The sequence below is a fragment of the Phyllopteryx taeniolatus genome, chromosome 9 (assembly GCF_024500385.1).
Source record: "Phyllopteryx taeniolatus isolate TA_2022b chromosome 9, UOR_Ptae_1.2, whole genome shotgun sequence".
Classification (NCBI taxonomy): Eukaryota; Metazoa; Chordata; class Actinopteri; order Syngnathiformes; family Syngnathidae; genus Phyllopteryx; species Phyllopteryx taeniolatus.
Window position 1 is genome coordinate 8,264,441 of NC_084510.1, and position 27,432 is coordinate 8,291,872.

General features: G+C 41.7%; 2 protein-coding genes across 2 annotated transcripts; one reads left to right on the top strand and one right to left on the bottom strand.

Moving 5' to 3' along the window:
- Positions 1-6,949: 6,949 nt before the first annotated feature.
- On the top strand, positions 6,950-12,164 carry gata1a (GATA binding protein 1a). Its single transcript, XM_061786140.1, has 6 exons — positions 6,950-7,069; positions 8,488-8,722; positions 9,492-9,983; positions 11,253-11,398; positions 11,493-11,618; positions 11,698-12,164. The coding sequence occupies exons 2-6, from the start codon at positions 8,509-8,511 to the stop codon at positions 11,977-11,979; spliced, it is 1,260 nt and encodes a 419-aa protein (XP_061642124.1). The 5' UTR covers positions 6,950-7,069; positions 8,488-8,508; the 3' UTR covers positions 11,980-12,164.
- Positions 12,165-15,678: 3,514 nt separating this feature from the next.
- Positions 15,679-25,579, bottom strand: adnpa (activity-dependent neuroprotector homeobox a). The gene is made up of 4 exons (XM_061784772.1): positions 25,195-25,579; positions 24,624-24,736; positions 24,427-24,519; positions 15,679-19,362 (listed from the first exon to the last, which is right to left on the bottom strand). Exons 2-4 carry the CDS (start codon positions 24,729-24,731, stop codon positions 16,174-16,176), a joined length of 3,390 nt encoding a protein of 1,129 aa, XP_061640756.1. The 5' UTR covers positions 24,732-24,736; positions 25,195-25,579; the 3' UTR covers positions 15,679-16,173.
- Between the last annotated feature and the right edge of the window lie 1,853 nt (positions 25,580-27,432).

The following is a 27,432-nucleotide window of genomic DNA, read 5'->3' on the forward strand; positions in this document are numbered from 1 at the left end:
GGAAATAAATTGCCATCCAAGAATTAAAACGAAGTCCATGATTGTATCATCTTTTCGGTCATTTCTTAATTTTTCACCAGGGGGCAGTATCTGTGGTACGTCCTCAAAAGCTTCCTTTTTGTGCCAGGTGTTGGGATGAATTGATGTAATTCATAAGAATGAAATCAGCGTATAATTGTAGCCTACATTTGATGGTATTTTTAGGTTATGTTCAATGTACGATAAGGCTTTCAACCTCTGTTCAAAATGGGAGCTACTTGTGGAGGGAATTCATCAAGGTCACAGTAAGATCAAGGCGAAGGTTACATGAAAGTGAATCTAACCAGGTAAACACTTTCCGAGTTTTAACATCTTCACCGATGTTTAAAAATGTGAAGGAACCCACACATGATGAGAAACAAAAAATTGCCTCTAAGCGAGGTACACACATACCCACAATCCGGCCAATTTCTCTTTCTTGCGAACAAAGTCAGCAGAAGGCCGATTCTCTGACATCTCTGAAAGATATTGTTGACCAAATATCAGAAGCGTCTAAAGAAATGACATCATCATCTGTTCCCCCCCCTAAACTGCTTAAATACATCTTAGAAATCTTACTGTAAGTAAACTTTTGACTTTGAATATCCATCCATCCATTGTTTTCCGCTTATCCGAGGTCAGGTCGCGGGGGCAGTAGCTTTAGCAGGGACGCCCAGACTTCCCTCTCCCCAGCCACTTCATCCAGGTCTCCCGAGGCGTCCCCAGGCAAGCTGATAGACTAGTCTCTCCCGCGTATCCTGGGTTGTCCCCGGGGTCTCCTCCCGGTGGGACGTGCCCGGAACACCTCACCAGGGAGGCGTCCGGGAGGCATCCTAAACAGATGCCCGAGCCACATCATCTGGCTCCTCTCAATGCGGAGGAGCGGCGGCTCTACTCTGAGCTCCTCCCGGATGACCGAGCTTCGACCCACAGCTCGTGACCATAGGTGAGGGCAGGAACGTAAATCGACCAGTAAATTGAGAGCTTCGCCTTTCGGCTTAGCTCCTTCTTCACCACAACAGTCCGATACAGAGTCCGCATCACTGCAGACGCTGCACCGATCCACCTGTCGATCTCGCGTTCCATTCTTCCCTCACTCGTGAACAAGACCCGAAGATACTTGAACTCCTCCACTTGGAGAAGGATCTCAACCCTGACCTGGAGAGGGCACTCCACCCTTTTCTGACTGAGTCTCAGATTTGGAGGTGCTGATTTTCATCCCAGCCGCTTCACACTCGGCTGCGAACTGCTCCACCAGTGAGAGTTGGAGATCACGGCTTGATGAAGCCAACAGAACCACATCATTCGCGAAAACCAGAGATGCGATACTGAGGCCACCAAACCGGACCCCCTCTACGCCTCGGCTGCGCCTAGAAATTGTGTCCATAAAAGTTATGAACAGAACCGGCGACAAAGGGCAGCCTTGGCGGAGTCCAACCCTCACCGGAAACGAGTCCGACTTACTGCCGGCAATGCGTACCAAACTCTGACTCTGGTCGTACAGGGACCCCATACTCCCGAAGCACCATCCACAGGACTCCCTGAGGGACACGGTCGAACGTCTTCTCCAAGTCCACAAGACACATGCAGACTGGTTGGGCGAACTCCCGTGCACCCTCGAGGACCCTGCCGAGGGTGAAGAGCTGGTCCACTGTTCCATGGCCAGGACGAAAACCACACTGCTCCTCCTGAATCTGAGATTCGACTTCCCGACGGACCCCCCTCTCCAGCACCCCTGAATAGACCTTACCAGGGAGGCAGAGGAGTGTGATCCCCCTGTAGTTGGAACACACCCTCCCTTCCCCCTTTTTAAAAAGGGGGACCACCACCCCAATCTGCCAATCCAGAGGCACTGTCCCCAATGGCCACGCAATGTTGCAGAGGCGTGTCAACCAGGAGAGCCCCACAACATCCAGAGCCTTGAGGAACTCCGGGCGAATCTCATCCAACCCCGGGGCCTTGCCAGCGAGGAGGTTTTTAACCACCTCAGTAAACTCAACCCCAGAGATAGAAGAGCCCGCCTCAGAGAACTCAGACTCTGCTTCCTCATGGGAAGGCGTGTCGGTGGAATTGAGGAGGTTTTCGAAGTGTTTTTCCCACCGACTCACAACATAGAAAGATTTGCAATCGTTAATGTTGAACAGGTTTAACATTTATGACTGTCGGCCTCAACCGTTTTCCAAACAGATCGTGAAGGTATAAAAAAATAATATTAATCAATCTTAACACACCACACTTGACAGGATAATTGCTCGGGATAATCTTTTAGAGCCACGCAATAATCAATTGCTGACTTTGAGAGGACTTGGAGAATCTGTGTCAAATTGTAACTAGTTCTGCGTGTACCTCACTTTAAGGATGAACTTAAAGGTGAGTTAGGTCAAATCTGGAGTCTGGTCAAGTTAATATTAGCCTAAGAGTGCATTATGTCACGTCGAGAGGTACAAACAATCTACAGATCAAAGTTAGAGCAAGAGAGGGCCAATATTCGATGCAAGCCGAGAATTGGGTCAATGTTACAGAAGGCTAAAATGTTCAAGTTAACAGTTGACTCAAGTTTTGGGGAAAACAGGTTTAGTCTCGAGTCAATTTAAAGACCCCAGGAGTCAGGAGTGGCATAAGCAAAAGTCGAGTTTATGTGTGTGTGTGTATACACTGTCCCAGTAGGTCCTGTGTGGCAGAGATAAGAGCACAGCCTACACACAAGTTCATTTCCTGGGAATTGTTTGTCAGTCCTCCGAATGTACTAGCGGCACACCACAGCAAATGAGTGCCATCCCGCTAAACGTCCAAATGCGATGATACTATGTCAGCTCAAACCATGTCTGTGTTGTTTGCGTCGGAATGACCCGGGTGGGTGCTGTACGCGTGCTGTATTTGCATGCGCTGCATGCGAAAGTGCAGATGTTACTCTCTTGTGTGTACATGTGTGTGAGTGTATGACAGCGTTTCATTCCTGGCCTCCCCCTTTCATCTTGATAAGCACTTATCTTAGCGGAGCAGTCCACTCACACTGCAGCCCAAGCCACATCCCTGCCCAGTTGCTCTCATCTCACTCACACATGCACACCACTGCGCTCTTCTACTAATACATACGAACACTATTGTCCCTAAAATGTACGTCTCCGCGCAGTCACTAAGGGTTACAAGCATCGGCATAACACACTTTTAGCCCTCTGATTATTCTACTTCCTTTCAATGTGCTATTAGTCATTAGATTTGAGGTAAGCTACAGTTTTATCTGTATCGTGCACAGTGAGGCAAATGATATGATGAATAATAATGCTCAGTTTTGGTATGACTTTAATAATTGCGGTTGTCGTTTGCTGTGGTGTAGTCCTGCACGTCATCTATTTGAGAGACGCTCTCGAATAGAATGAAGTGGCCAAAATATTTGTACTCTCAGATGCAGTGCACATCAAACAACAACCATAATAAGAAACACATTGTTGAGTTAATACCTCACCGACAGTGCCAATCAAAACTGACCATTGTAATCTTCGTATGGGCAGGATTTGAGAGGCAGCTCTAGTATTGTTTATGCAATAATAATAATAATAATAAGGCTGTGCCAGTGATAATAAGTGTGGATGTGTGTGTACGCCATATACACGGTTGTGTGTGTAAAACATACACGTGCACACACAAACAAAGTAACACTTGCAAAAAGTCAATGTTTACAATGTTGACCTCTGTTCTTCAGAACGTCTGATAATGATAATGGCAATCGCAATTGCAGGCCATGATAATAATAACTAGACCGATTTGCACAGACATTTCTAACTGCTGCAAGTCCAAAAGCCACATTTGTGAAGGACTTTTCTTTTAGTGCAATGAGGCTGAACAACACTGTAATGGAGGAATGGCCAGATTTTCAGTTTCGGGGGGGTTGAGGGCTTGTGTCATGTGACAGGTGGCTGATGTTGATTGGCCACACCTAGTGACGGAATGTTGAGAATGTTCACCACCAATAAATTGCTATCACGACCAAACCGGTTTGAGATATTAAGTCCATGTAACACTACTGAGGCTTCCGTGAATGTGTGGAAATGCTCATTTTCTATGTCAGTTAAAAGCTAATTATTAAAATGAATGAATTAAAGCAGGTAAAATGAAGTGTAAAATATTGATTCTGACTGAGAAATGTGAAAAAACAATAACAATGCAGGCAATGGAGTAGTTGATCTCTCACTTCAAGTGAAATCAAAAGGTCAAAAGTAACTTGCATGTGACACAGAAATGGGCTGTTTTGGAGAGAAGACACCTGATTTGGACATTGACAAAATTACCAAGTTGTATGGAACAGGGTTGAATTGTGCGGCCAAAGTATCGAGTTAAATGGAAAGTTTTTGAGAGGTCTTTCTGGGGACTCACCCTCTAAATTCCAATCCTCCACTCTAACGCGACACACGTTTAGTGAAGAATTTGTGATGCGCTGTGATAGGATGAGCCAAAAGTCACCTACAAGGCTTTAGCTTTCAATCGACGCTAAAGGGTGAGTTTACTTTTCGAGAAAAAAAAGACAACAAGATAAAGATCGGAAGCTTGTCATCAAATTGAGATGAGAAACATGTCTGTCAGTTGCCTCCAATCCAATCCAGCTTTATTTATAGAGCGCTTTAACAACAACACAGTGATTAACACAATGTAAATTAACCAAAGAAACAAAATTGTAAACACAGCAAAAAACAATAGATCGAGAAAATACCACGGATATAAAGTAAGACCAATATAAAACTGATTTAGCAAAGTTAAAACAAAATAAAACCAACATTAATTGGTTAATAAATAAATTAATACAATTAATGAAAAGAGCAATTAAAAAATAACACCGTAAAAAAAAAACACAATAAATGTAGATAAGGATTAAAGAGGTAAAAGAAAGAAAAAAAAAGTGCGTTTTAAGAGAGGATTTCAAAACATGAACAGAATCGTCTATGGTGCAGAGGTAGTTCATTCTAAAACTTCAGGTCAGTAAAATAGAAAGTGTGATCCCCTCTGGGTTTTCTCTTTGACTTGGGGACAACTAACAAACATTCATCTTTCAACCTGAGGGAACGTGCTGCGGTGTAGGGCTGGAGCAGGTCGGACAAGTACGGTGGGGTCAGACCATTTTCTGGGATTTCAAAACAAATGTTCATTCATTCCTTCATTTTCCATACCGCTTATCCTCACTAGAGTCACGGGTGTGCTGGGGCCTATCCCAGCTATAGGTGGGGTATGCCCTGAACTGGTCGCCAGCCAATCGCAGAGCACATATAAACAAACAACCATTCACACTCACTTTCACACCTACGGACAATTTAGAGTCTTACATTATAAATAATAATTATAAAGTGCATTGCAGTGGTCTAAATAATTCATAATAAAAACATGAATTACAATCTCAAAGTAATGATGGGAGAGGGCTGGATGAGCTTTGGCCAGTTGACGCAGATGAAAAAAGATTGACCATCTAATCTGCGTGTCAAGTTTTAGCTCAGCATCCAGCCTCACTCCCAGATTGGTAACTCTGGGTTTCACATATTGTGACAGAGCACCCAGGTCACTGGGGCAATACGACCTCATTCTTTTTGTCGTTAAAAAAAGCAAGAAATGTGAAGACTTCCGCGCCTTAATGTCCTGCACACATTTGAGAAGTTGTTTTTCACAGTACGCATATTGTCGCTTGAGTGGCATGTCAATTTGCGTATCATCCACATCAAAATGAAATGAGATGCCATATTTTCAGAGAAGATCCTCAAGAAGAAGAAGAAATAAAAAAAATAGCCCAAGAATAGAACCTTGAAGCACTCCAGACCTGATAGGGGCAGAAGACGACTCATCAACCCCAACACGAACAGAGAATTTTCTACCTGTAAGGTAGGACCGAACCCACTCCAAGGCACTGGACTGAATGCCCACACAGTTCTCTAGCCGGCACAGGAGGATCTGATGGTGCGCAGTGTCAAAGAAAGCAGTTTAATCTAACGAAAAATTTTGTTGCCATGGTAATACAGCGTTTATGGGCGGAGGGGACGATTCAAGCATGGCCATGACATATCTTGTGATACCTCATTTATTTGTGGGGGTACGTTCAAGAGTGTCTAGGAAAATGGCACAATAATAATAATAATAATAATAATAATAATAGTAATAGACTCAGTTTTTGTGACATTTATTGGGTTTGAAGTCCATATTTGACCTACCTGTCTTTCTGGACAATCCAACGTGGACATTTGCCCGAGGGTCACAACTGTATGTCATATTTTTCCACATGCACATTGATTTGCAGTTTCTCTTCTCCTGTGCAACCACATAACTTATCAGCGCGGTTTAATTGCCACACTTTGCACAAATGCCTGGTGCCTAAACTTTTCTTCTTCGTCTTCTTCTTCCCCTAATTTCCCTGAAAACTGTACATGAACAAAGGGAAGAGAGCTGCGGGACTGCTTTGACTATCAAATGGCCGCCACAGTGTGGACTTGTGCATGTCCAGACCATGGTCGTATCAGACCGTATCTCTCGCTCTCACTGCTGTGCTTTGCATTCCCATGTCAGAGAAATCAGTCTTTGTACTTATAATTTTTGTTTTCTTCACTTGTCTGTCAAACTCTCACTGCGAGCATTTAGGTGAGACACGCTAGTTGTAGTTTGCTGGAAACACACGTTTACATTTACATTGCGTAGCTCCAACATTAATCTGCATGTTTGTATCCGCCACTGAATTGCTCAATATGCATATTTTATTTGGTTATTAATAATGGCACTGAATCTATTTTTAATGACCATTTTATGGTATCAATTGCAGACATTGTAGTGCTTTTTTGTTTGTGTCTGTCTTTTGGATCCTTTTTTTGGAGGTGTGTCTCTCTGAAACTTGCCCCAAATCCCTCCCACGCACTGTGGGCCCTAAACGTTACTGCTGGTTGGAGAAGATGTTTTTTTTTTTTTTTTTTTTCAGTTAAGGTCAGTCAAGTTGTGGCATCCTCGATCTGGCAGCCCACACTTTATCCGAAACATTTGAGCCCAGTTCGACTTTCGACTCCCTTCGACAGTTACATCTCATAAGGTAGGTCACCCCACACATACGCAACCCACAAATTTGATATATATTGTAAATATAAATTGGTTAATTCTTTAATATAAACTCTTTTAATCGGCTCCGAATGAATGAGTTGAATTATTATTTGTTTTGCCTTAGCACATTTATTGTTGACATATTTATAGTTATCACTAGATCAGATATAGCTGTCATTGTTTAAGGAAGATTCTACATGCAGTAATATATCCTTTATGGTATAGTGCTTAACTGCAGAGGCTGGAATGAGTTTTACAATTACTATTGTAATAAAATAAAATACAATTCAACCCTCGACAGACACACTGATATCCTACAAATTCCACATTTAAACATTTATTGACATACATAAAAAATATTTTCTTACTTTATATTTTGTACAATTATCCTTATTTATTATAATAATAATTTATCAAGATAATAGTGTCTAGTAGTATTTTATTATACGGTTGTCACTGTAATTATTATCATATAATAAATCATTTGGTGGATTTTTGTGAGAAATTGCTGCCTCATAATCAATCAGACGAGTCTACTTTAAGTTAGAAGCCAGTTTTCTTTTTGCTGAATAAAGGGTTAAACTTATCCATCCATCCATTTTCTCAACTGCTTATTCTGTTCAGGGTCATAAGGAGCCAATCCCAGCTGATTTCAGGTGATAGTCAGTCAGGGCATTTAGGTCTAAGCGAGTATATCACAGTCAAATCAGTAATGTAATACCCCAGTACTGTAGTAGCATTGTAACATCTCTCAGGCAGTGTAAACTTACTGTATTGGTACCGTGTTCAACAAAGTTGCATTACCTACTGAAGTCTTAAATCACGTATGCAGACAAAAGGATATAACAAGATGGTTTTCCATGGGGGGGATAACCAGTACTGTTTCAGTGTGTGCCATGAACACTTACTGGCCTGGCATGTGTATGGCAACATTTCAGTTGTTCACTTGATGTTAAGAAGGGATTTGGTGGGGTGGGGGGAAAGTGCTTGTAATATTATATTAAAAGTGAAGAGAAAGCGCAATTATGGTACAAATTTTCTGCTAAAGTGAAAAGAACAAATCCATTCAGCAAGAAACATGACGTAGACACTCTGTTTGCTTTAGCGGGCCGCATAAAATGATGCGGTGGGCAAGATCTGGCCTCTGGGTCTAGAATTTCACACCTGTGTTTTAGATACAGAACCAATCATAGGACAGAGACGGACCACATTCTACGCTCACATTCACGCCTTCTGTATGTACAAGTCTTCAAATGAGTCCCACATCTACAGTATTTGGACTGTGTGGTGTGATTTGGATGCTGGACATGACGTGATCTTATCAGAATCACTGTGTGGAATTTTTTTTTTATGGTTCGCTTAAAAACACAACCGAGTTCAGTAAAATGGCATGTACTTATGGCGACACAGGTAGAGGCTCTCACATGCGGCATGGAGCATTCTTCAGAGCCATCTCACTGGGTGTCTTCGTCACTGCTGGGCTCAGATCCTCTGGCGGCCTTCTCCTCTGAGGCAAGTCTGCTGCCTCCAGGAGAAGATGGAGATGCCTTCTTTTGCAGCCAGGACACAGACTACACCAACCTGTCCTCCTTCTTCTCCAACCCGAGTCAGAATCGAATACCTTCCACCTACAGGAACAGCTCGGGTCAGTGGTCACTCATTAAGCCTACCAAGCATTCCATTTGAGTCTTTTCACAGTGTGATAAAAGGGTCAATCCAGAATTGGAGGACACAAGTTTAGGCATCAACATTTTTGAAAAACGGACTATTTCTTTTATATTATTTGTTATGTTTGAAAAAATGCAAGTCCTAAACTTCATATAATTTGGTCCATCTCAAACATCAACGATACACTTTTTACGGGATATTTTGTCATACCATACATTTTGCTTTTCAGCACAACCCTGATACAGATACTCTGGCACCTGAAAAACAATGAACAAAAAATATTGCTGAATAAATCCCTTACAATTATTATTTTGAATAATAATTTCATTTTAATATTATTCTAATTACGGTAAGAGGGTTGCTAGTAACAGTGTTGCAAACCAATGCTAATGTTAGAGTGTTTCCTCAAAAGTACATACGAGCTGTCATCCAAACTGACTTACCTCTATAGATAAAAACGTCTCTTTCTGATAATATGCGTAACAGTTGTTGGTTTGCGTGACGAACACCATTATAGCTAAAAACATTTTAGAGGGTGCTCACGTGCTATTTGGTATTTTAAATCCGATTTCGGAATCACTTTGGTACAGTAAGTTATATTTTGTATCAGTACAACTACTGTATAATATGCACAACAAGTGCATATTTTGTGAAGGGATTTTTGGAAATTTTACGGCCGAAGGGAAATGTCCTCCAATTTTAGAATGACCCAAAAGGCTTTACATGACCTCTGCTCTGTCCAAAAGTCCGGCAGGTGTTCACCTCACCGAGTCTCCTCGGCAACCTCCAGTTGCTGGACGGGGCGGCCGGTCACTCCCTGGGCTCACCCTACAATTCTCCAGACACCAGCTGGAGCAGCAGCCCTCTGACAAAAACCACACTGCCGACCTCTTTGTACACAGGGGCCTCCTCCTCCCTCACCCCTTCCAGGGATGGATATTCATCTCCAATTAGGGAGAGCAGGGAGAGTCCTCAGCCTCTGGAGGCCCTCAAGGCTGAGCGTATGAGCCCACTCGGGGGGTCGACGTCCTGCAGCGGTTTTCTCCATCTGACTCCTGCAGTCGGGAGCATGTACACAGCGACTTCCCAATCGCATACGCACATGCTGAGCTCTTACAGCCCATATATGACGAGCCCACAGGAGTATGCCGCAGCTAACTACTACAACAGCCCCGGTGCCTGGATAAGCCCCGCATACTCCCCGAAACTTTGCAACAAAATGAGAATATCCACACCAGGTGAGAACAAAGTCATACACTGTGTGGGGTCACAATTCAACATGATGATCGACTAGATTTTGGAAAGTGACAAAACGATCAAATCCTTCATCTCACATACATGCCATAACATCTGGAGTTCAATTTCAGCTTTTGATCTAAGCGCTTCGACAGATAGCGGAGATGTTTCAAAGCAGTTTCGGTACATAAAGAGACCCACCACAACATTACATCGTATAAGAAAACCATCCATCCATTTTCTATATCGCTTATCCTCATTAGGGTGGAGGATGAGCCGGCGTCTATCCCAGCTGACTTCGGCGAGCACTCACATTCACACCTATGGAAATTTTAAAGACTTCAAATAACCTAACATGCATTTTTGATATGTGGTACTTCAGTCAAAGAAATATTTTTTTAAATCTGAACAGTTTTGACTGTGACTGTTAGAGATGTTTTAATTTAACCATTTTTATTATTAGCACGGTTGTCGTTTACATTGGTGTGGAATTACACTGCACCAAAGCTCAAATCTTCAAAGTGTTCAAATTTTTTGGACTCACGGCTTACAGCTAAATGAGGTGACCAAAATATTAGAAACACCTATTGGTATGATGCCGTGCAGTTTTACACCACTGCGAACAACAACCACAATAATAAAGTAAATATTACTAAAATATATATATATATGACATTGTCATTCAAAAATTAGTATTTTTGTACAGTAGGCATGTCCAAACTTTTTCAAATGAGGGCCACGTACATACAAATCTTTACCTTGTGTTTATAAAAGAGGCTGAAGCAAATTCAATACGCTGTCGGTCAACATATGCTAAGCAGTTGAACATATCTAGTTGTTATTTTAATTAACATTACATTTTAAAAAATGCATTAAAATAGTGTGATATCTTGGATCAATAACATTTAATCTTCAAATTTAAAATAACAAATGTTCATGAAACCTTTTTACATTTAAAAAACTTCTTGGACAATTACACTTTTTTACATTTTTTAAAAAAAAAAAAAGGGTGTGTGCCATCTTCCAACATTTGATATTTTTTTGCCTAAACGTTTGACGTGGGCCGTGGTTAACTTTATTAGTAGCACATGCAGCGGGCCTATAAAAAAAAACGTGGGCTGCAAATGGCTCGCAGGTCAGAGTCTCGACACCCTCATCTCATCCAGCATTTCTCCGTAGATTTCCAAGATATAATACAATTTCTACGAAAAAAAAAACATCTAAATTGTTTTTCACACATTGACAATAGGTGCACTTTTATGTTTGAACAGAGGCTAGAGAGTGTGTTAACTGTGGAGCCACAGCAACCCCTCTGTGGCGCCGTGACGGTACAGGCCACTACCTGTGTAACGCCTGTGGACTGTACCATAAGATGAATGGCCAGAACAGACCTCTGATCCGACCCAAGAAGAGACTGGTACTATAGTATACGCTAACAGGGGCACTTTTGTGGTGGGAAAAATGAAGGGGATTAGCTTCCTAAAAGAAAGCAAATGGTCTTTGTTTTTCAGATTGTCAGCAAGCGGGCAGGAACACAGTGTGCCAACTGTCACACGAGCACGACGACACTGTGGAGACGCAATGCAAATGGGGAGCCTGTCTGTAACGCTTGTGGACTCTACTTTAAACTCCACAATGTCAGTTATTCAGCCATACGATGTTCATCATGTGGTGTATTTTACTTACAGTAATGCACAAATGAAATTCTCCTCACAGGTCAACCGACCCCTCACTATGAAAAAAGACGGCATTCAAACCCGCAACAGGAAAGTGTCGAACAAGAACAAGAAGAGTAAGAAGGCAGCCACGTTGGAGACGTTCGCAGAAGGCGCTCAACCGTATTCCCTGGAGGGCAACGGCGGGCCCTTCGCCCTCGGCCCCGCCACTCTCCTGACTTACAGCCACACACCCCACCTCATTCCAGGCTCATCGCCTCTGCACGCCTCTGCTCCCTTACCATACCCACACCACCACAACCCGGGCATGGTGACCATTTAGTGTGAATGAAGATGGGGGCAGTCCGGCCGGCCAGCTGGCTCACGATGTAAATATTAGCAAGGTTGATTTAACTGTCTTTTCTATTATTCACGGCGTGAAGTTATTTGTATGTGATGTCACGGACTGTTTGTCTAATTTACCATGACATGTAAACAGCAGGCAAATGAATAAAATGTGTGAATTTACTGTATGTGTAGTGGGACCATGATGTTGATGAGGTCATTTTGACTCTTGAGTGCATTCATTTAGTTGATTAAACTCTGCGCTCAGATGTTTGTGTAGTTGCATTGAATGGGGGTGCTGAGTTTTGACTGCGTAACGCTTGCATACAGTAGCGGTTTATGCAAATTCACCCACCCACAAAGGTGAAAAACAACCCAAGTGCACCACTTACAGTATGTCCAATTTCTAACACACACATGCATACACATGGTCGACGTCTTCTTTTATTTGAGACATAATTATTATTATTTTTTAAATATTGCTTTAGTAGCCTCTGCTCTATTGTGTGTGAGCAAGACATCACAGCTCTTTAACAATGTATTTCTTGCCAGTGGTGGGAAGTAATGAAGTACAAATAGTTTGTCAATGTATTAGTACATTTTCCAGGTATCCGCATTCAGCATTTGAGTTTGTTTTTTTTTACCAATAACTTTCGACTTTTAGTCCTTACATAAGAAAACATGTACGAGGACTGTGTTTGTCAAAACAGATTTGTTTGACTTTTTTTTTTTTTTTTACCACCACCTTCTGGTGCTCAAATATTCTCCATCTAATCTGAAAAGACACATACGAGTAAGGTTTCAGTTTTCATCATTAGCTAATGTAGCATTTTTTGTTCGTCAGTTCGTGACGTTTCCAAAGCTATGTGAACAGTACGAGCACTATGTTAAGTTATTAAGAGGGGAACTATTATGAGATGGAAGTTTTTTTCCCCCCGTAGTACCAAGTTATTAAAACGGGTCTTGTGTATAAGTGGTAAGAATGTGTGTGCGTGTTTCTATATTGGCCCTATGATTGACAGGCGACCAGTCCAGCGCCTTCGACCCCGAACAGGATAACTAGTACAGAAAACAGATGGATGGATAAACAGAGAGGAGTTTGTGATACAGTATAATAGAAATATTCGAAAAAACCTCCCAGTACAACTAATAAACCAGATTTAAGGCCTTTTATATCACTCGAATGTGGATTTTCAAACAAGGTGAGATTTATTCATACGAAGGATGTTTAACACAGACTGCAGTAACCACAGTATAGCAATGTTTGCTAGTATATTTCATGGTGAGAAGCGGAGCTGGTTACACACTCATGAATGGGGGATGGCTGATTAGTTATCAGCGGGACTGCAGACCTCGGACCGGTCACCTGCTACTGGCATCACCACGCTCACACTCCCTGCAGTTGGCAAGTGGAGGACACCACGTGCTACTCACTAGTACTTTGCAAACATACGTAAACACTGACACGTTTTGAAGACCCCAAAAGAGTATTTAGTACATTTATCACTGTCGATTGCAGGAAACGTTGAAACATAGATTAGTTAGATTTTTTTTAACCTGTCCTGTTCAGCTGCATGGCCTTGCAGAATGGCGGATCTGGATGCCTTTTGTACTGGAACACTTTTGCTGTGGAGTTTGAAATACTCCCTCTGCTCATTTTTATTATTATTCTGATGTTTATTGAAAATTCAGCTGGACAGAAAAGGGTTTTAGGGGACAGAATGGAATAGGGGAATAGGGGTGCGAAGCACAGCAGAACAATCGTTATACAGTCTACATATTTGACCACAAGTAATGTTACAACAGTCAAATCGTGTTCTTATTTGTGAATAGGGCGTGGGGACACCCGGTGAGGACATGCAGCAACGAACCAATAGGACAAGATGAGAGAGGACAGAACAGGTCAGGATGTGGGAAATGAGCAAGGTAGTGCTACTGATGAGTTGTGCGATGAGATGCTTTTATTGTGTCTAAACACCTGTAAGAACCTGTGAGTTGATATCTTAATATAACCTGCGTTATTATTAGTGGTCCCAGCACAAGCAATTAAAGCCTGTAGCGTGTCCATGAAACGTATGAACACCATATCACATTCATGTTAGTCAACTGGTGTACGGAGTTGCAGAGCCAGCACATCGAGGAAGGGTGTGATGAGTGTGTGAAGAGGCTAAAGAGGCTTGGTTAATGTTGACAGCATGTTTATCTTTCCAGTTTAACAATATTGTTTTGTTTTTTTAAGAGATTGCTAGAATTACAAGTATTGGTTGAGCATGTTTATTTGGAAGATCTATACCTTTAAAATCACACAATAGACAAAGATTAAGAGAAATTGGAATCATACTGTTCAAAACTGAGGAGAGTTTCTGTGTAACTTGTGACCAGAAGTGTACAATGCCAAAGAGTGTGAAAATAAGTGCCTGGAGTGTTTTCAGTACAATGAGTGCATATGTCTGATTTTGAATAGCCCATTTTATGGATACTATATTGCGTAGCGTTTGATTTGTGGAGTACTTTGAACTGAATGAGCGGTAAATTTAAACTGTTTACCTAACTGCCTAGCCGCTTTTTATCTGCAGCAGCCAATGCTCTTGGAAACAAATGAAACATCAAAAAGAAAAAGATTAGGAACCACACGAGATTTACATACAAGGCACATTGACACAACAACAGACAGCAAAATGGATGGGTTTTATCCTCAGACATGTATGAATTTGTGAAATTGTCACAATAATTGCATGTCTTTACCATTATTAGGAATGTATAAAGACAAGGGTGTCATAGGTTTGAGTAGTTAGGATCATTTATGTACTTGTATCTGCAGAGTTTGAAGGACGTGTAAATTGTGCCACTCACAAGGTTGCTCTGATATCTGCGTCGGGATGAATTTGTTTTCCCCGCTCCATATAGATTTCCTTCAATACATTTGTAAATTGAGACGAGACCGTCATTATCGTATTTAGTTTTTGTGACATTTGTGATTGGTTTTATACCGTGAGATTGTTCTAATGTAAAATATGTTCCTTGTCTCAATAAAGGGGATGGGAAACACACCGCTTTCACGTCATGTCAGCCTTGTGGGACACAGGCGACACGCAAAGGAAATCAGAAGATACTGCAACCTCGCCACCCCGCCCCAACTGACATGCACAGGATGCAATGCCTTGATCCCTGCTGCTGAAAGATAAGTGTTGTGTGGTGTGCCTAACTCATGGTCATGTATTTAACACTCAATTTACTACTTCGTATGCTGCCAATCTCTATTATATCGATACGTACTTGCTCAGTCTTTACGAGATCATAAAATGTAGAAGAAACAGATAAGATTACTCCTATCACATAAATTTAAAAACTGGCCATTGTTACCCTGCGTTTTTTATTTTTTTTAGTTTCATGAATACTACTAGTATTCACAAGTACTAAAAACAATACATAAACTGCAATTCAGCTATTTATAGTTTTGCATGCTTTTTTTTTTATTACATATTACTTGTCTCTAATTATGTTAATGGTAATACAAATGAAAATAACGATCGCAAAGCAACAATACAACAGGAATATTGCTGTTGTAATAGAGATATTTGGATTAATATCCTGCTAATTTATATTCTTGTTCTATGCAGCTTACTTTTACCCACCATGAACAATGGGCTGATTGGCTAATAATGTATAAAAAACAACTACTCACACAATTAATGTGTGTCCCCCAAACACTTTTAGGTTGACTACAAGGCACGATGAGATATTGTCTTTTTCACTTACCAAAATAACATTCACATTTTTTTGTTTTTTCTTTTTATTGAAAATGTGAACATAAGCAATTACTATACATTTTCCAAATGAATATCAGCAATTTAATACAGTTGAAAAATATATATCTCTGAGAAATGAGACCATGTCTTTTGTAGGCGAACAGGTTTCGGGGGGGGTGGCAATTAAAGAACATTAAGTATATACAGTACAATGAACCACTGGAACACTGCAAATTTGTGGGCCATTTCGCATCATTGTTGTCCAATTAAAAGCATGCAGCTCCATTTTTAAAATGACAAAAAAATTTGGTTTATTGAATATAAGTGCATAATAAGTAACAAATTTGGAGAGAAATGCAATTTTATTGGACAACAATGGAAACAGATCTTTCAGACAACATTAACAAGGCACACTTCCCAAGCACAGACACAAATGGAAAATTTCAGATGTTTACATTTTCATCTTGCAAAGATATTTCATTTGCGCTTAAGGGCTCTTCTGTGTTTACTGCCTCCTTCTCTCCGGTCGGTGTGGAGTCATCTGGCTGCTTCTCCTCCATCTGTGTCGAGTCGTCTGGCTGCTTCTCTTCAGTCTGTGTTGAGTCGCCGGACTGCTGTGCCTCCATCTGTGTCGAGCCATGCAGTTGCTTCTCTGCCGTCTGTGTCGAGTGATCTGGCTGCTTCTCTTCCGTCTGTATCGAGTCACCTGGGTGCTTCTCTTCCGTCTGTGTCGAGTCACCTGGCGGCTTCTCTTCAGTCTGTGTCGAGTCGCCTGGCTGCTTCTCTTCCGTCTGTGTCGAGTGATCTGGCGGCTTCTCTTCCGTCTGTGTCGAGTCGCCTGGCGGCTTCTCTTCCGTCTGTGTCGAGTCACCTGGCGGCTTCTCTTCCGTCTTTGTCGAGTAACTTGGCGGCTTCTCTTCCATATGTGTCGAGTAACCTGCCGGCTTCTCTTCCGTCTGTGTCGAGTAACCTGGCGGCTTCTCTTCAGTCTGTGTCGAGTCACCTGGTGGCGTCTCTTCCGTCTGTGTGGAGTCACTTGGCGTCTTCTCTTCCGTCTGTGTCGAGTCACCTGGCATCTTCTCTTCCGTCTTTGTCGAGTAACTTGGCGGCTTCTCTTCCGTCTTTGTCGAGTAACTTGGCGGCTTCTCTTCCGTCTGTGTCGAGTCACCTGGTGGCTTCTCTTCCGTTTGTGTCGACTCACCTGGTGGCTTCTCTTCCGTCTGTGTCGAGTCACCTGGCGGCTCCTCTTCCGTCTGTGTCGAGTCACCTGGCGGCTTCTCTTCCGTCTGTGTCGAGTCACCTGGCGGCTTCTGTTCCATCTGTGTCGAGTCACCTGGCGGCTTCTCTTCCGTCTGTGTCGAGTCACTTGCCGGCTTCTCTTCCGTCTGTGTCGAGTCACTGGGCTGCTTTGCCTCAGTCTGTGTCGAGCCACGCACCTGCTTCTCTGCCGTCTGTGTCGAGTCGCCCAGCTGATTCTCTCCCGTCTGTGTTGACTGGGATCCACTCTTGTGCAGGTCCGAGTCACCATTTCTCTTAGCAACAGGTGTCTGTTGGATTTCTGGCTCACTGTCTGAGTCAATTAGGATGGGCTCTGTGCATGTGTTCTTCAAGCTGGAGGAGACACCCTTAAGATTTTTAGCCATGTTTGGAATACCAGACTTGAGTCCACCAGGCCTCCCCCCTGAAGTGCCTTCAATCTGGACGTTCTTAAAGATTATGTCGTGTTTCACTGTCTTTAGGGCCTGCATGTCAAATCCAAGCAGCACAGACACGTTTGAGGTCTCACACCAACTTTTGCATTCCTTTTGCAAAATTGCGAAGTGCTTGCAGATGTCAGCTTTCCATATCCAGAGACTCGCAGACAGCTTCTTTTCTTCTTTGGGGGAAGGGTAAGGCCGTTGATTGAAATAGGATTTTAGGAAGTTTTTACGAGCCTCATATGTCTTGTGCGCATTGGGATCTAGAGAGAGGTCCCCAGCACCAGTTTTCTTTCCAGTGGTGGAAGGAAGCATTGACTCTGCACTTAGTTTGATCTTCTTGGAGTACGATGCTAAACGTGGTGGCATTGGCCTCTTGAGCATGCTCATCCCTGATGAATTAAGTGTCAAGGTCGACTTGGCACCTAGACTCGCCTGCTTCCTTCCTACTGCTCTGCACTGGACAAGATGCAGCGTAATTGTGGAAGCCACCATGTTGCTCGTGTAGACTCCCAAGCAATGGATGCACTTGTATGTCATCTTCTTTTCCACTGGATGCATTGTTTGGAGCACCTGATGTCGCTGCCTTAGGTGAACGGCCAAAGCATTCGGCACAGGATCTTTCACATTGGTGCAACAAAGCGGACACATGGTCCTGCTAGAGTCATTCATATCCCTCTCTGAGGAGCACATACTTTCAAGCGCTTGAGTCTGCATTTCTGCAATGGAAGGTGTCACTTTAACAAGAGGAGTGACAGACGGATCTTTGCTATCAGACTCTTTCATGTTAAAGGTGAGAACATGAAGCTGTACGTTTTGCTTGATGGTGAGATCAAAAGTTAGCGGTGCTGATCCAGGCGGTCCTACAAAAACAGTGAGGTGAGCCTGCCGCTCATGCTCAAGAAGTTTCTCAACACTGTGGAAAGCAGAGTGGCACTGTGGACAAGTGATCCCATGTATTAGCAGATGGTTAAGCAGTGTATCACTGGGCAGGTAGCGGTTGCAAAGCAAACACTTGCTGGTAAAGTTGTGGATTTTCATGATATACTTGGCCATTGCCCACACTATCCTTGCCTTGTGCGCACTTTCAAAATGAGCACTGTAGAGTGTCTCTGGAAAAAGCTCATTGCACACTGTACATATCTTCCACTTCTGTGTCTGGGATGTGTTGACACCAGGGACATTACTGTCGGGCACAGTGTTGGGGGAAGCTTTAACGCCAACCTGTTTGGCTGCACTCAAAGACTGACTTTTAAAAGCAGGACCCGGTGGCTTTAAGTAGCCAATGACTGGTTGTGCTTTTGCATTAACTGCGAGTGAGGACCCACCATTGATAATCATAGAAGACTTCTGGGACATGCTTGGCAAATTGGAGACAACAACATTTGCGTGTCCAATCATTGTGGTTACCTGAGCGCCTATGCGCTCATGATATTCTATGACATGCTGCACCAGCGACTCATAGGTTTTCGTGGTAAACTTGCAGCGTTTACAAAGGATGTTGTCCCCGTTAAAAGGACCACCGTTTGGAACTGATGATTTGGGAATCATACGCAGATACGGAGCGACAACATGCTTGAAATGTTCCCGGTAGATGTGCTTTCTTACAGCATTGTAGAGACTGTCACGGTAAGTGCATTTTTTGCAAAAGTACAAAGACCTTGCCGAACCAAGGGCAGGCTTGTTTGAGGCCACTTGTCTCTGTCTGACCGCATTAATCCGTGAAATCTGCTGGTCCAATTTGTCCTTGTGGAATACTCTAACATGAATCTCCAATGTTCTCCTGTTTGCAATGAATGTGCAATAAGAACAGTTAAGAAGAACTCGATCCTGGATGATTTTCTTGTGTGCATGGCGGAAGTGATTCTTGTAACCCGCGTAGGTTGCGGAAGAAAACCGACACTCTCTGCAGCAATAAGGCCTTGATCGATAGTCCTAGACGACAAAAGGAAATACATTATATCACGTGATGAGTTCAACAGGAGTATGCAGTAACCCAAGTAAAAATCTGAAAAATACAAATACCTTATTTAAATACACCCTTAGCATGTTTTTGTAACATTTACAGTACTTAAATTGTTAAGGTCTTTAAAGGTCCCCTTCCATCAGAATCCATTTTTTGTACTGTTTTATGCATAATATCAGTAAAAATTAGTCTGTGACATGGTTTTAGGTTGATAACTATGCGGTTTGTCGTTTGAATATAACAGCCTTTGAACGCCAAAACCGCTATTTGAAATTGTTGATAGTGTGACGTAGTTTTGGTAATTACATTCATATATTATACCTGCCCACTTCATGGTTGTTACCCGCCCACTCAACTCAGCTGAACAGCAACACAGCATTTTCCAGTCTCAGCTGCGGCAGAGCCATAAAAATACACATTATAAAGTATACATACTGTATGTTGTTTTACAACACTTTATTTGTATTTTTTTTAATATTCATTCCCGTTTTATTTTTCAGTTGGCAAAAAATATTTTATATATATATATATATATATATATATATATATATATATATATATATATACACACTCTTCCTTGTGTCCTATTGTACACCCCACATCGAGGTGCTACTTTCTATAGTGTCCGTAGTGGTTGGACGAGACACTACAGTATGCGTGTGTTTTTAAGCACTTTTATTGACAGTGAAGACATCAGTCTGTCTGGTGGATGTCAGATGAGTAGGCAGAGAGCGAGAAATTATCAATAAGAGTGTGTGTGTATGATTCGTGGAACTCCCCATACACTTTGAAGCCTTTAAAGCTCACTAGCTTAGCTTAGGTCGCGAGGCACGAGAAACGCATTTGTGATAAACGCATCATTTAGTAGAGATCAGGTGTGAGTGCAAACTGTTGTGAATGTGACGATCGTATGAAAATGTGTACAGTAGAAATGCTGAGAGCATTGATGAATGCAAGACCAAGTGCAGCCATCACATAAATATCTGTAGCTTTAGAAAGAACAACAGTAGAGTACGAGGTGGAGGAACTTTGTGACACAAAAGAGCAGAACCAGCGACGTCGTCAACTACTGGACGGTGTTTCAGACTCACGTTTTTTAGAACAAGAATTCTCAAACTCTGGGTCCAGTTAGGGACTCCTTACAGTGGAGAATTTTTTCCAAGAAACCCCTCATAATTCTAACACCAATTCAACATTTGCTTTTGAGGAAAAACATTACTCAAGTAAAATCATAGCTGAAATAATATACATAATAAGTTGCTATTTAGTCCCTTAGATTTTAGGCTTCATACAATCAAGATTTTTGGGGCCGAACACCGATCAGAGAGTTTAAAAAAACGATAAACCAATCACAGATCCGATCACAAGATGCAGGAATGAGTCTATTTAAATGACCTGTTCATTTACTGTATATATTTGTGTACTTAATTGCTCAAAAAATATATTTACAATAAATAATGTATCTTTGTTCCTCTATTTATTCCAGTGACTTCACCCACACCGAAACTTTAGAGCATGATTCGACAGAACGGCGGCATGTTCATGTCCAACCGTTCGTGCAACCACTTGCTTGCTAGGCTACATCACGTTTTATTGCCTGCTTATGAGCCGTATCGTATTAAAAGTATGTGAACATACCTCAAGCAAGCCTTAAACGAACGTCCTCTCCTGTCCTGAGCACCGGTGACCACCAACACACTTTTTCCCCCCATTTTGTTTTTATAATACAGTCGGTGCAAACCACTGTTGTTGTCGCCACGGCAACGAGTGTATCCGGTCACATGAGTTGACAAGATAAAGCCCAATGATCGTAAAAAACGGGATGCGGTGGTATCGGAATACAAGATTTTATTGCAGTAGTCTGACAGTGCAATCGTGAAAGAGCAAATTTGTCTTGTAGTTTGATCCGGGCAGTACGTGTTGCCTGTCTCCGACGTGTTTTTTTAATTTTTTTTTTTTTTTAAATAACTTCATTGGCCGTCAGATATTTACAGTACTACGTCAAAAGACATGCGACAAGGCTAAAAACAAACTAGCTTTTGGATTCAAATATACTGTGCACGCGGCGACGCGGAGTTAATGTCTTTTGCTGAGCCGATCAATGACGTCATTAACCGGATCGGCGAATTATGACATTAAAGCGGATCAGCATAAAATGCTAGATATCGGCCTATACCGATCAGCCCGATGAAATCGGTGTAAAGTCTATTAGTTTTATTGCAAAGAAATAAAAGTACATCAGGAAAATATTTATATGCAATGACTTAATGTTACCTAGTTACCTTACAAGAAACAATAGGAATCTAAGAAATTCCACCTGCACTGTCCAGTATGCAGGTATTCATTTCACAATCACACCAGACACACTTTTTTTGGCTAAAAGCCACTGAATTGTTCCAGATCGTATTGCTCTCAATGAACCAATATCGTCCAGGAATTGAATCGAAAACCTTGAATCATGATATGAATCGTTCCTGAAACGAATCGTTACACCCCAAATAAGTATTGTTGTAAAACACAACATATGTATACTTATAGCCAGAATTTGAATGTATGTTCCATGTGGATTAATAACTCCCAAGATCAAATTCATGGTGCTCTTACGCATGGTTTAAATTAACAGAGTGCAGAACCAACATTCGAAGCAGAACATGCAAGACACGAATAAAGACAGATTTACATCTTGTATTTATTAAAATAACATTACAGCTGACAATGAAAAACTGACCAAAAAAAATTAGGTTATTTTGTCAGACTCCCAATCGCCTACATTGGACTGAAACTATCACATTTCTAAATGTAAGCATTATAACTTTAAGCTAATGTGACATTCAAAGCTGGCTGCAGCATGAGCAGAGAAGTCTGGAGGTGACTTCACACAGCACGCATTCTTGTCAGTCTGAATTAGGCATCGAAGGACGCGACACCTATCTAGCAGACGCCGTGATATGGTCCAATCAGACCCAAGCTATTTTCCATATTTAAATGAGGGAAGATGAGCAATCCAATCAGAGAAAAGCTCATTAACATGTCACATAATAATGAGAAATTTGACAGTCTCAAATGCCGGGCGGAAAAGACAAAATGCTTGAAAAAAGAAATTTTTGGTACTTCCAACCAAAATGATCACGCAAACCTAATACAAAAAGATTCAAACGATTGTCAAAAATTCAATACAAAAAGTCATGACGGGGACCTTTAAACACTTTAAAACAATATAACCACATTTAAACACATAATATATTGGGAGAAAGCAAGTGCAATGGATACAAATATTGTACAAACAGTATAAAAAAGAGTAACTAGAGCTGTCACTATCGAATATTTTTAGAATCGATAAATCAATTATTCCATTGAATAATTGCTTAAAAATTTATTCTGCATTAGTTTATTAGACAATAATTTTTTCAATTACTGTTTATTAACCAATTATTGTTGTTTACTTGTTATTGTTTAATGATTAAACAACACAAACAAAAACAACAGTGATACAGCACACAAGAGCAGACCTGTCATTTTTTTAAGATGATATATTTTCCCAAAAGCTATCACGACAAACGATACGTTTTTTAGGCCTCTAAAATCATGAAAAATAAGGTCCGCCCTGTGGTTAGTCCGCTTAAGACTAGCCCTTCACCTGTCAATCAAATATAAGATGACGTTCGCTCTAACCAACTACTGGCTTAATACATGTGCCACTGAGGTTATGCTTAAACAGTTAACTTTCCCGTGTTTGTGTCAATTGGGGACTAACACGCACACAACAACTCGGAGTGAGGTGCTGACGTTTTAAACGGCTTCGCCGCAGTGGAGCGAGCGGTTAACTCCTTAGCTCGTGGCCTAGCGAACATAATAAACAGTTAACTTTCCCGTGTGTGTTAATTTGGGACTCACAACAACTCAGCGAAGCGCTGACGTTTTGAACAACGTTGCTGCAGTGGAGCGAGCTGTTTGGCTGCTTGACTTGCTAGCTCCTGGGCTAGCTCGTTAGCTTGCGGGCTAGCTAACATAATAAACAGTTAACTTTCCCGTGTCTGTGTTAATCAGGTACCAACACACACACACACGCATAGAGCGAAGCACTGAGGTTTTAAATGGCATTGCACCGGTGGAGTGAGCTGTTTAGCTCCTTAACTCACTAGCTTGTGGGCAAGCGAAGATAATAAACAGTGAACGTTCCCTTAAGTGTCTCTGTTGTGTAAATCTACGTGCCGCACGAGGAGCAAGGCAAGAGTGTGTCGGTCCACCGGCGTTCCACGAGCCCATTAGCGCCTAATGACACAGTCGTCCGATTCTGTCGGCTCACTGTGTGATCCGCGCTCCAGCTCACCACAACAATGACAATTTATCAAGCCCATAAAAACTATCGTGTCAATTTTATTTATCGAACGATAAGTCGATATAGTAATTATTGTGACAGGCCTACACAAGAGGGAGGGATGTTGCACTCACCAACCTTTTTAAAACTGAGAGCTACAGTACTTCTTGGGTCCTGATTAATGCGAAAGGCTGCTAATTTGATATACACTTCTGAGGCTGCGATAGGTTCAACTACATGTCAGTTGCAGGTTATTCATACTATGGCTGCAAATAATTATTTTCATAATAGATTAAACTGACTTATTTGTTTTCCATACATTTCGTGATTCAGTTTCTGGTTTGGTCCATAACATGTCAGAAAATAGGTAAACATGTTGATCAATGTTTTCCAAAGTGAAAGCAAATGTTTGAAAATGTCTTATTCAGCTTAAACACAAAGGGTCAGTCTGCTTTCATGTAGGACTACAAAAATCAGAATACCCATGAGAGGCTTAATTCAAAGGATTTGGACAATTTTAAGTTGAACAATGGCTATAAACGGTTAATAAATAAAAAAAACACGGGTGCTTATTAATATGAATTGTGACACCTCTACTCACAATTGCAACAATACTGACAAAAACAACAACAAATGCAAAATCTCGGGACTGCTAAAACCGAACCGCTATATAGCAGGGCTTTACTGTAGAACTTTAGACAAAAAATACATCTACCTGTATTTTAGAGTATGCAGGATGCCAGACACAGATATCTGTGTAGAGCGTCTCATAGAAAATTTTCTCACCAGGACTAAAATCCTTGAATTCCTGTGTGGAAAATAAAACAGAATAAACAACAGAAAGGAAAATACAAAAACAAGCCCATAAATATGCAGCAACTTCCGGAGGCAATTAAACTAATGTTCACTCACATTTAGCGCCTCCTTGCAGTACTCCAGTCCAATATCTTCAAGTGCAATTTTCACTTGTTTCCTGGCTTTCCTGAGTTTTGTCAAGTCGTTCACAGGGATTTGATACATCTCTCCTGACAAAAAAAAACATTTACAACAAGCATATGCAGTCACAGTTAATTTCTGAGCGATATCTCCTAGCCAGACTTTAGTGTATAAAACATAACTGAGCAATTCAGCTCCATGTGAGAATAAAATATATCATGAGATTATCTCTGAGGCCCGAATCTGTTTGGGCGGGCAAGCTTGGAAAAGGCGTTTCAAATGACTGCGAATCAGTGTGCTTGTAAACGCGTTACGGAGCATGTCGTCTATTTATGACCAGTCTTTGAAGAAACTCATCGGGGCTATTGAGCACAAAAAAAAAAAAAAAAAAGATTCATTCAGTCAACTTTGTGCACCAGCGTTCGCGTCGTGGCTAATATTAGCTGTTGTATTAGCTCCTCTCGGTTCGGTTAGCCCACTTAGCATTAGAGCATCCTTTTTCACGTAAGCATTATTGCTTTCTTCGATGTGACTACATTTTACTCACCGGGTGATAAGCCAGGTGGGCCTCACTGGATAAACGCCGAAAGACAATTTGGCGGCGGGCCTGGTTATGCTTCCTCTGTTCAAAAAGAAGCCGGTGCCGATGATGTTTAGCGGCTAGCTTACAAGCTAGTTAGCTTGCAGCTTCCACAACCACTTGGAATTCCGCAACGAGCCGACGGGGGGGAAAAAAAGAATGAGACGAGGAGAGAGAGAGAGAAAGGATGGAAGTAATGCGGATTTGTGGAAAACAACGTCCTCCACAATGACTCTGTCAGCACCACCCAGTGCCCAGTGTGATAACTGAAAGCCGCTAGCCTGGCTGTGTAAGGTATCACACCAAAGTAAGCCAACCAACTCCAAATCCAAAATGGCGATGGGGGCGGCGGAAGTCGTAAGAGCCTGGGAGCTGGCTCCAGAGCTAGTGTTGAATTTCACTTCTAAATTGTTTTATTTCCATCCATTTGAAGTTTTTAATTGCTTTTGTTTGCAATCCTACAATACATTTTCATGAATGCTCACAGCAAGAAATATTGGGTATGCCTGCCTTATGCACGGAGTGCCAGTACAGTATGTTCTGATTGACAGTGTCACAAGACGATACACTGTCATACTGGGCCAAAAGTCAAGTCTACACTTTAAATTGGTTTAATTTTATTGCATTTACACTAATCTATATTTGTGAAACACAGTTACATTTTTTAAATCACAGGTATCACGGGGCCTGATCATTTCACTTAATTTAATGGCTTGCTGAAGCAAATAATGGGTGACCTATTAATTTTTCTTGTTAAAAACTTATTAACAAATTATCATCACATTTTTTTGGGTGACCAAACTAATTTTTAATATAAATAGAACAATAGTTGAACAAACTATTTCCTTGAATGATTTCAAAAGTAGTTATCCATCATTTTGTTATGTATATCACTGGTGTTGAGTGAAATCCTCACAAAACCTCACCAAAACCATCACTTTTCAGGAACCCCAAAAACATTGTTGAGCCCTTAACATTGCATTGTCAAAGAGCGCAAGACATTTTCAACACTTTACATTGGTCATCAATTTGTAAATATAAAAGCCCCATGTGGGGACTGACCAAGAGTATCGATTTGTGAAAACATTTGAAATTTACCAAATTTGGACATAGGAGATTTCTGACTGACAGTGACGATATGTAATAATATCATCAGGTGATAATACATACATACACATACTTGGATCTAGTTTCACTGTCATAATGGCCATCTGAGGGAAAACATACTTACAAATTGGTCTGAGGAAAAAAAAAAAAAAACTTTGATGTGCTGGAAATGTTCTCCTTCAACATTGCTACATTCCTCAAACCCTGCAACTCACATCCATCCATCCATCTATTTTCTGAGCCGCTTATCCTCACAAGGGTCACGGGAGTGCTGGAGCCTATCCCAGCTATCTGCGGGCAGGAGGCGGGGTACACCCTGAACTGGTTGCCAAACAATCACAGGGCACATATAAACAAACAACCATTCACAGTCACATTCACACCTAAGGACAATTTAGAGTCGTCAATTCATCTACCATGCATGTTTTTGGGATGTGGGAGGAAACCGGAGTGCCCGGGGAAGACCCACGCAGGCACAGGGAGAACATGCAAAGTCCACACAGGCCAGGGCAGGGATTTGAACCCCGATCCTCAGAACTGTGAAAAACTAGTAGTATCAAGCAAGGATTAGGCTGCCGTGTTTGTTTGTTTGTCCATTTTGTTCGTTAGCAACCACTTGTCATCATTCAGGTCACAAGTGAGCTGGAGCCTATCCCAGCTGACTCATAGCCAATCAATTGGAGGTCACAGCCATTTACACTTACATGACCATATTCTGACAATTTCCATCCGTCCATTTTCTATACTGCTGATCCTCATTAGGGTCAAGGTTGAGCTGGAGGCTATCCCAGCTGACTTTGGGTGAGAGGGAAGGTACACCCTGAACTGGTCACCAGCCAATAGCAGGGCATAGATAGACAAACACACTCACATTCACACCTATGGAAAATTTAGAGTCTTCAATGAGCATAGCATGCATGGTTTGGGAATGTGGCAGGAAGATGGAGGAAACCCCTACAAGCACTGGAAAAACACACAGGAAGGCCTAAGCAAAGATTTGATTCCTGAACCTCTCGACATGAGGTAGACATGCTAACCAATGCAGCCCTGTGTTTCCCCACTGATGTCATAATGCCTGAAAAACTAATACATTCATGT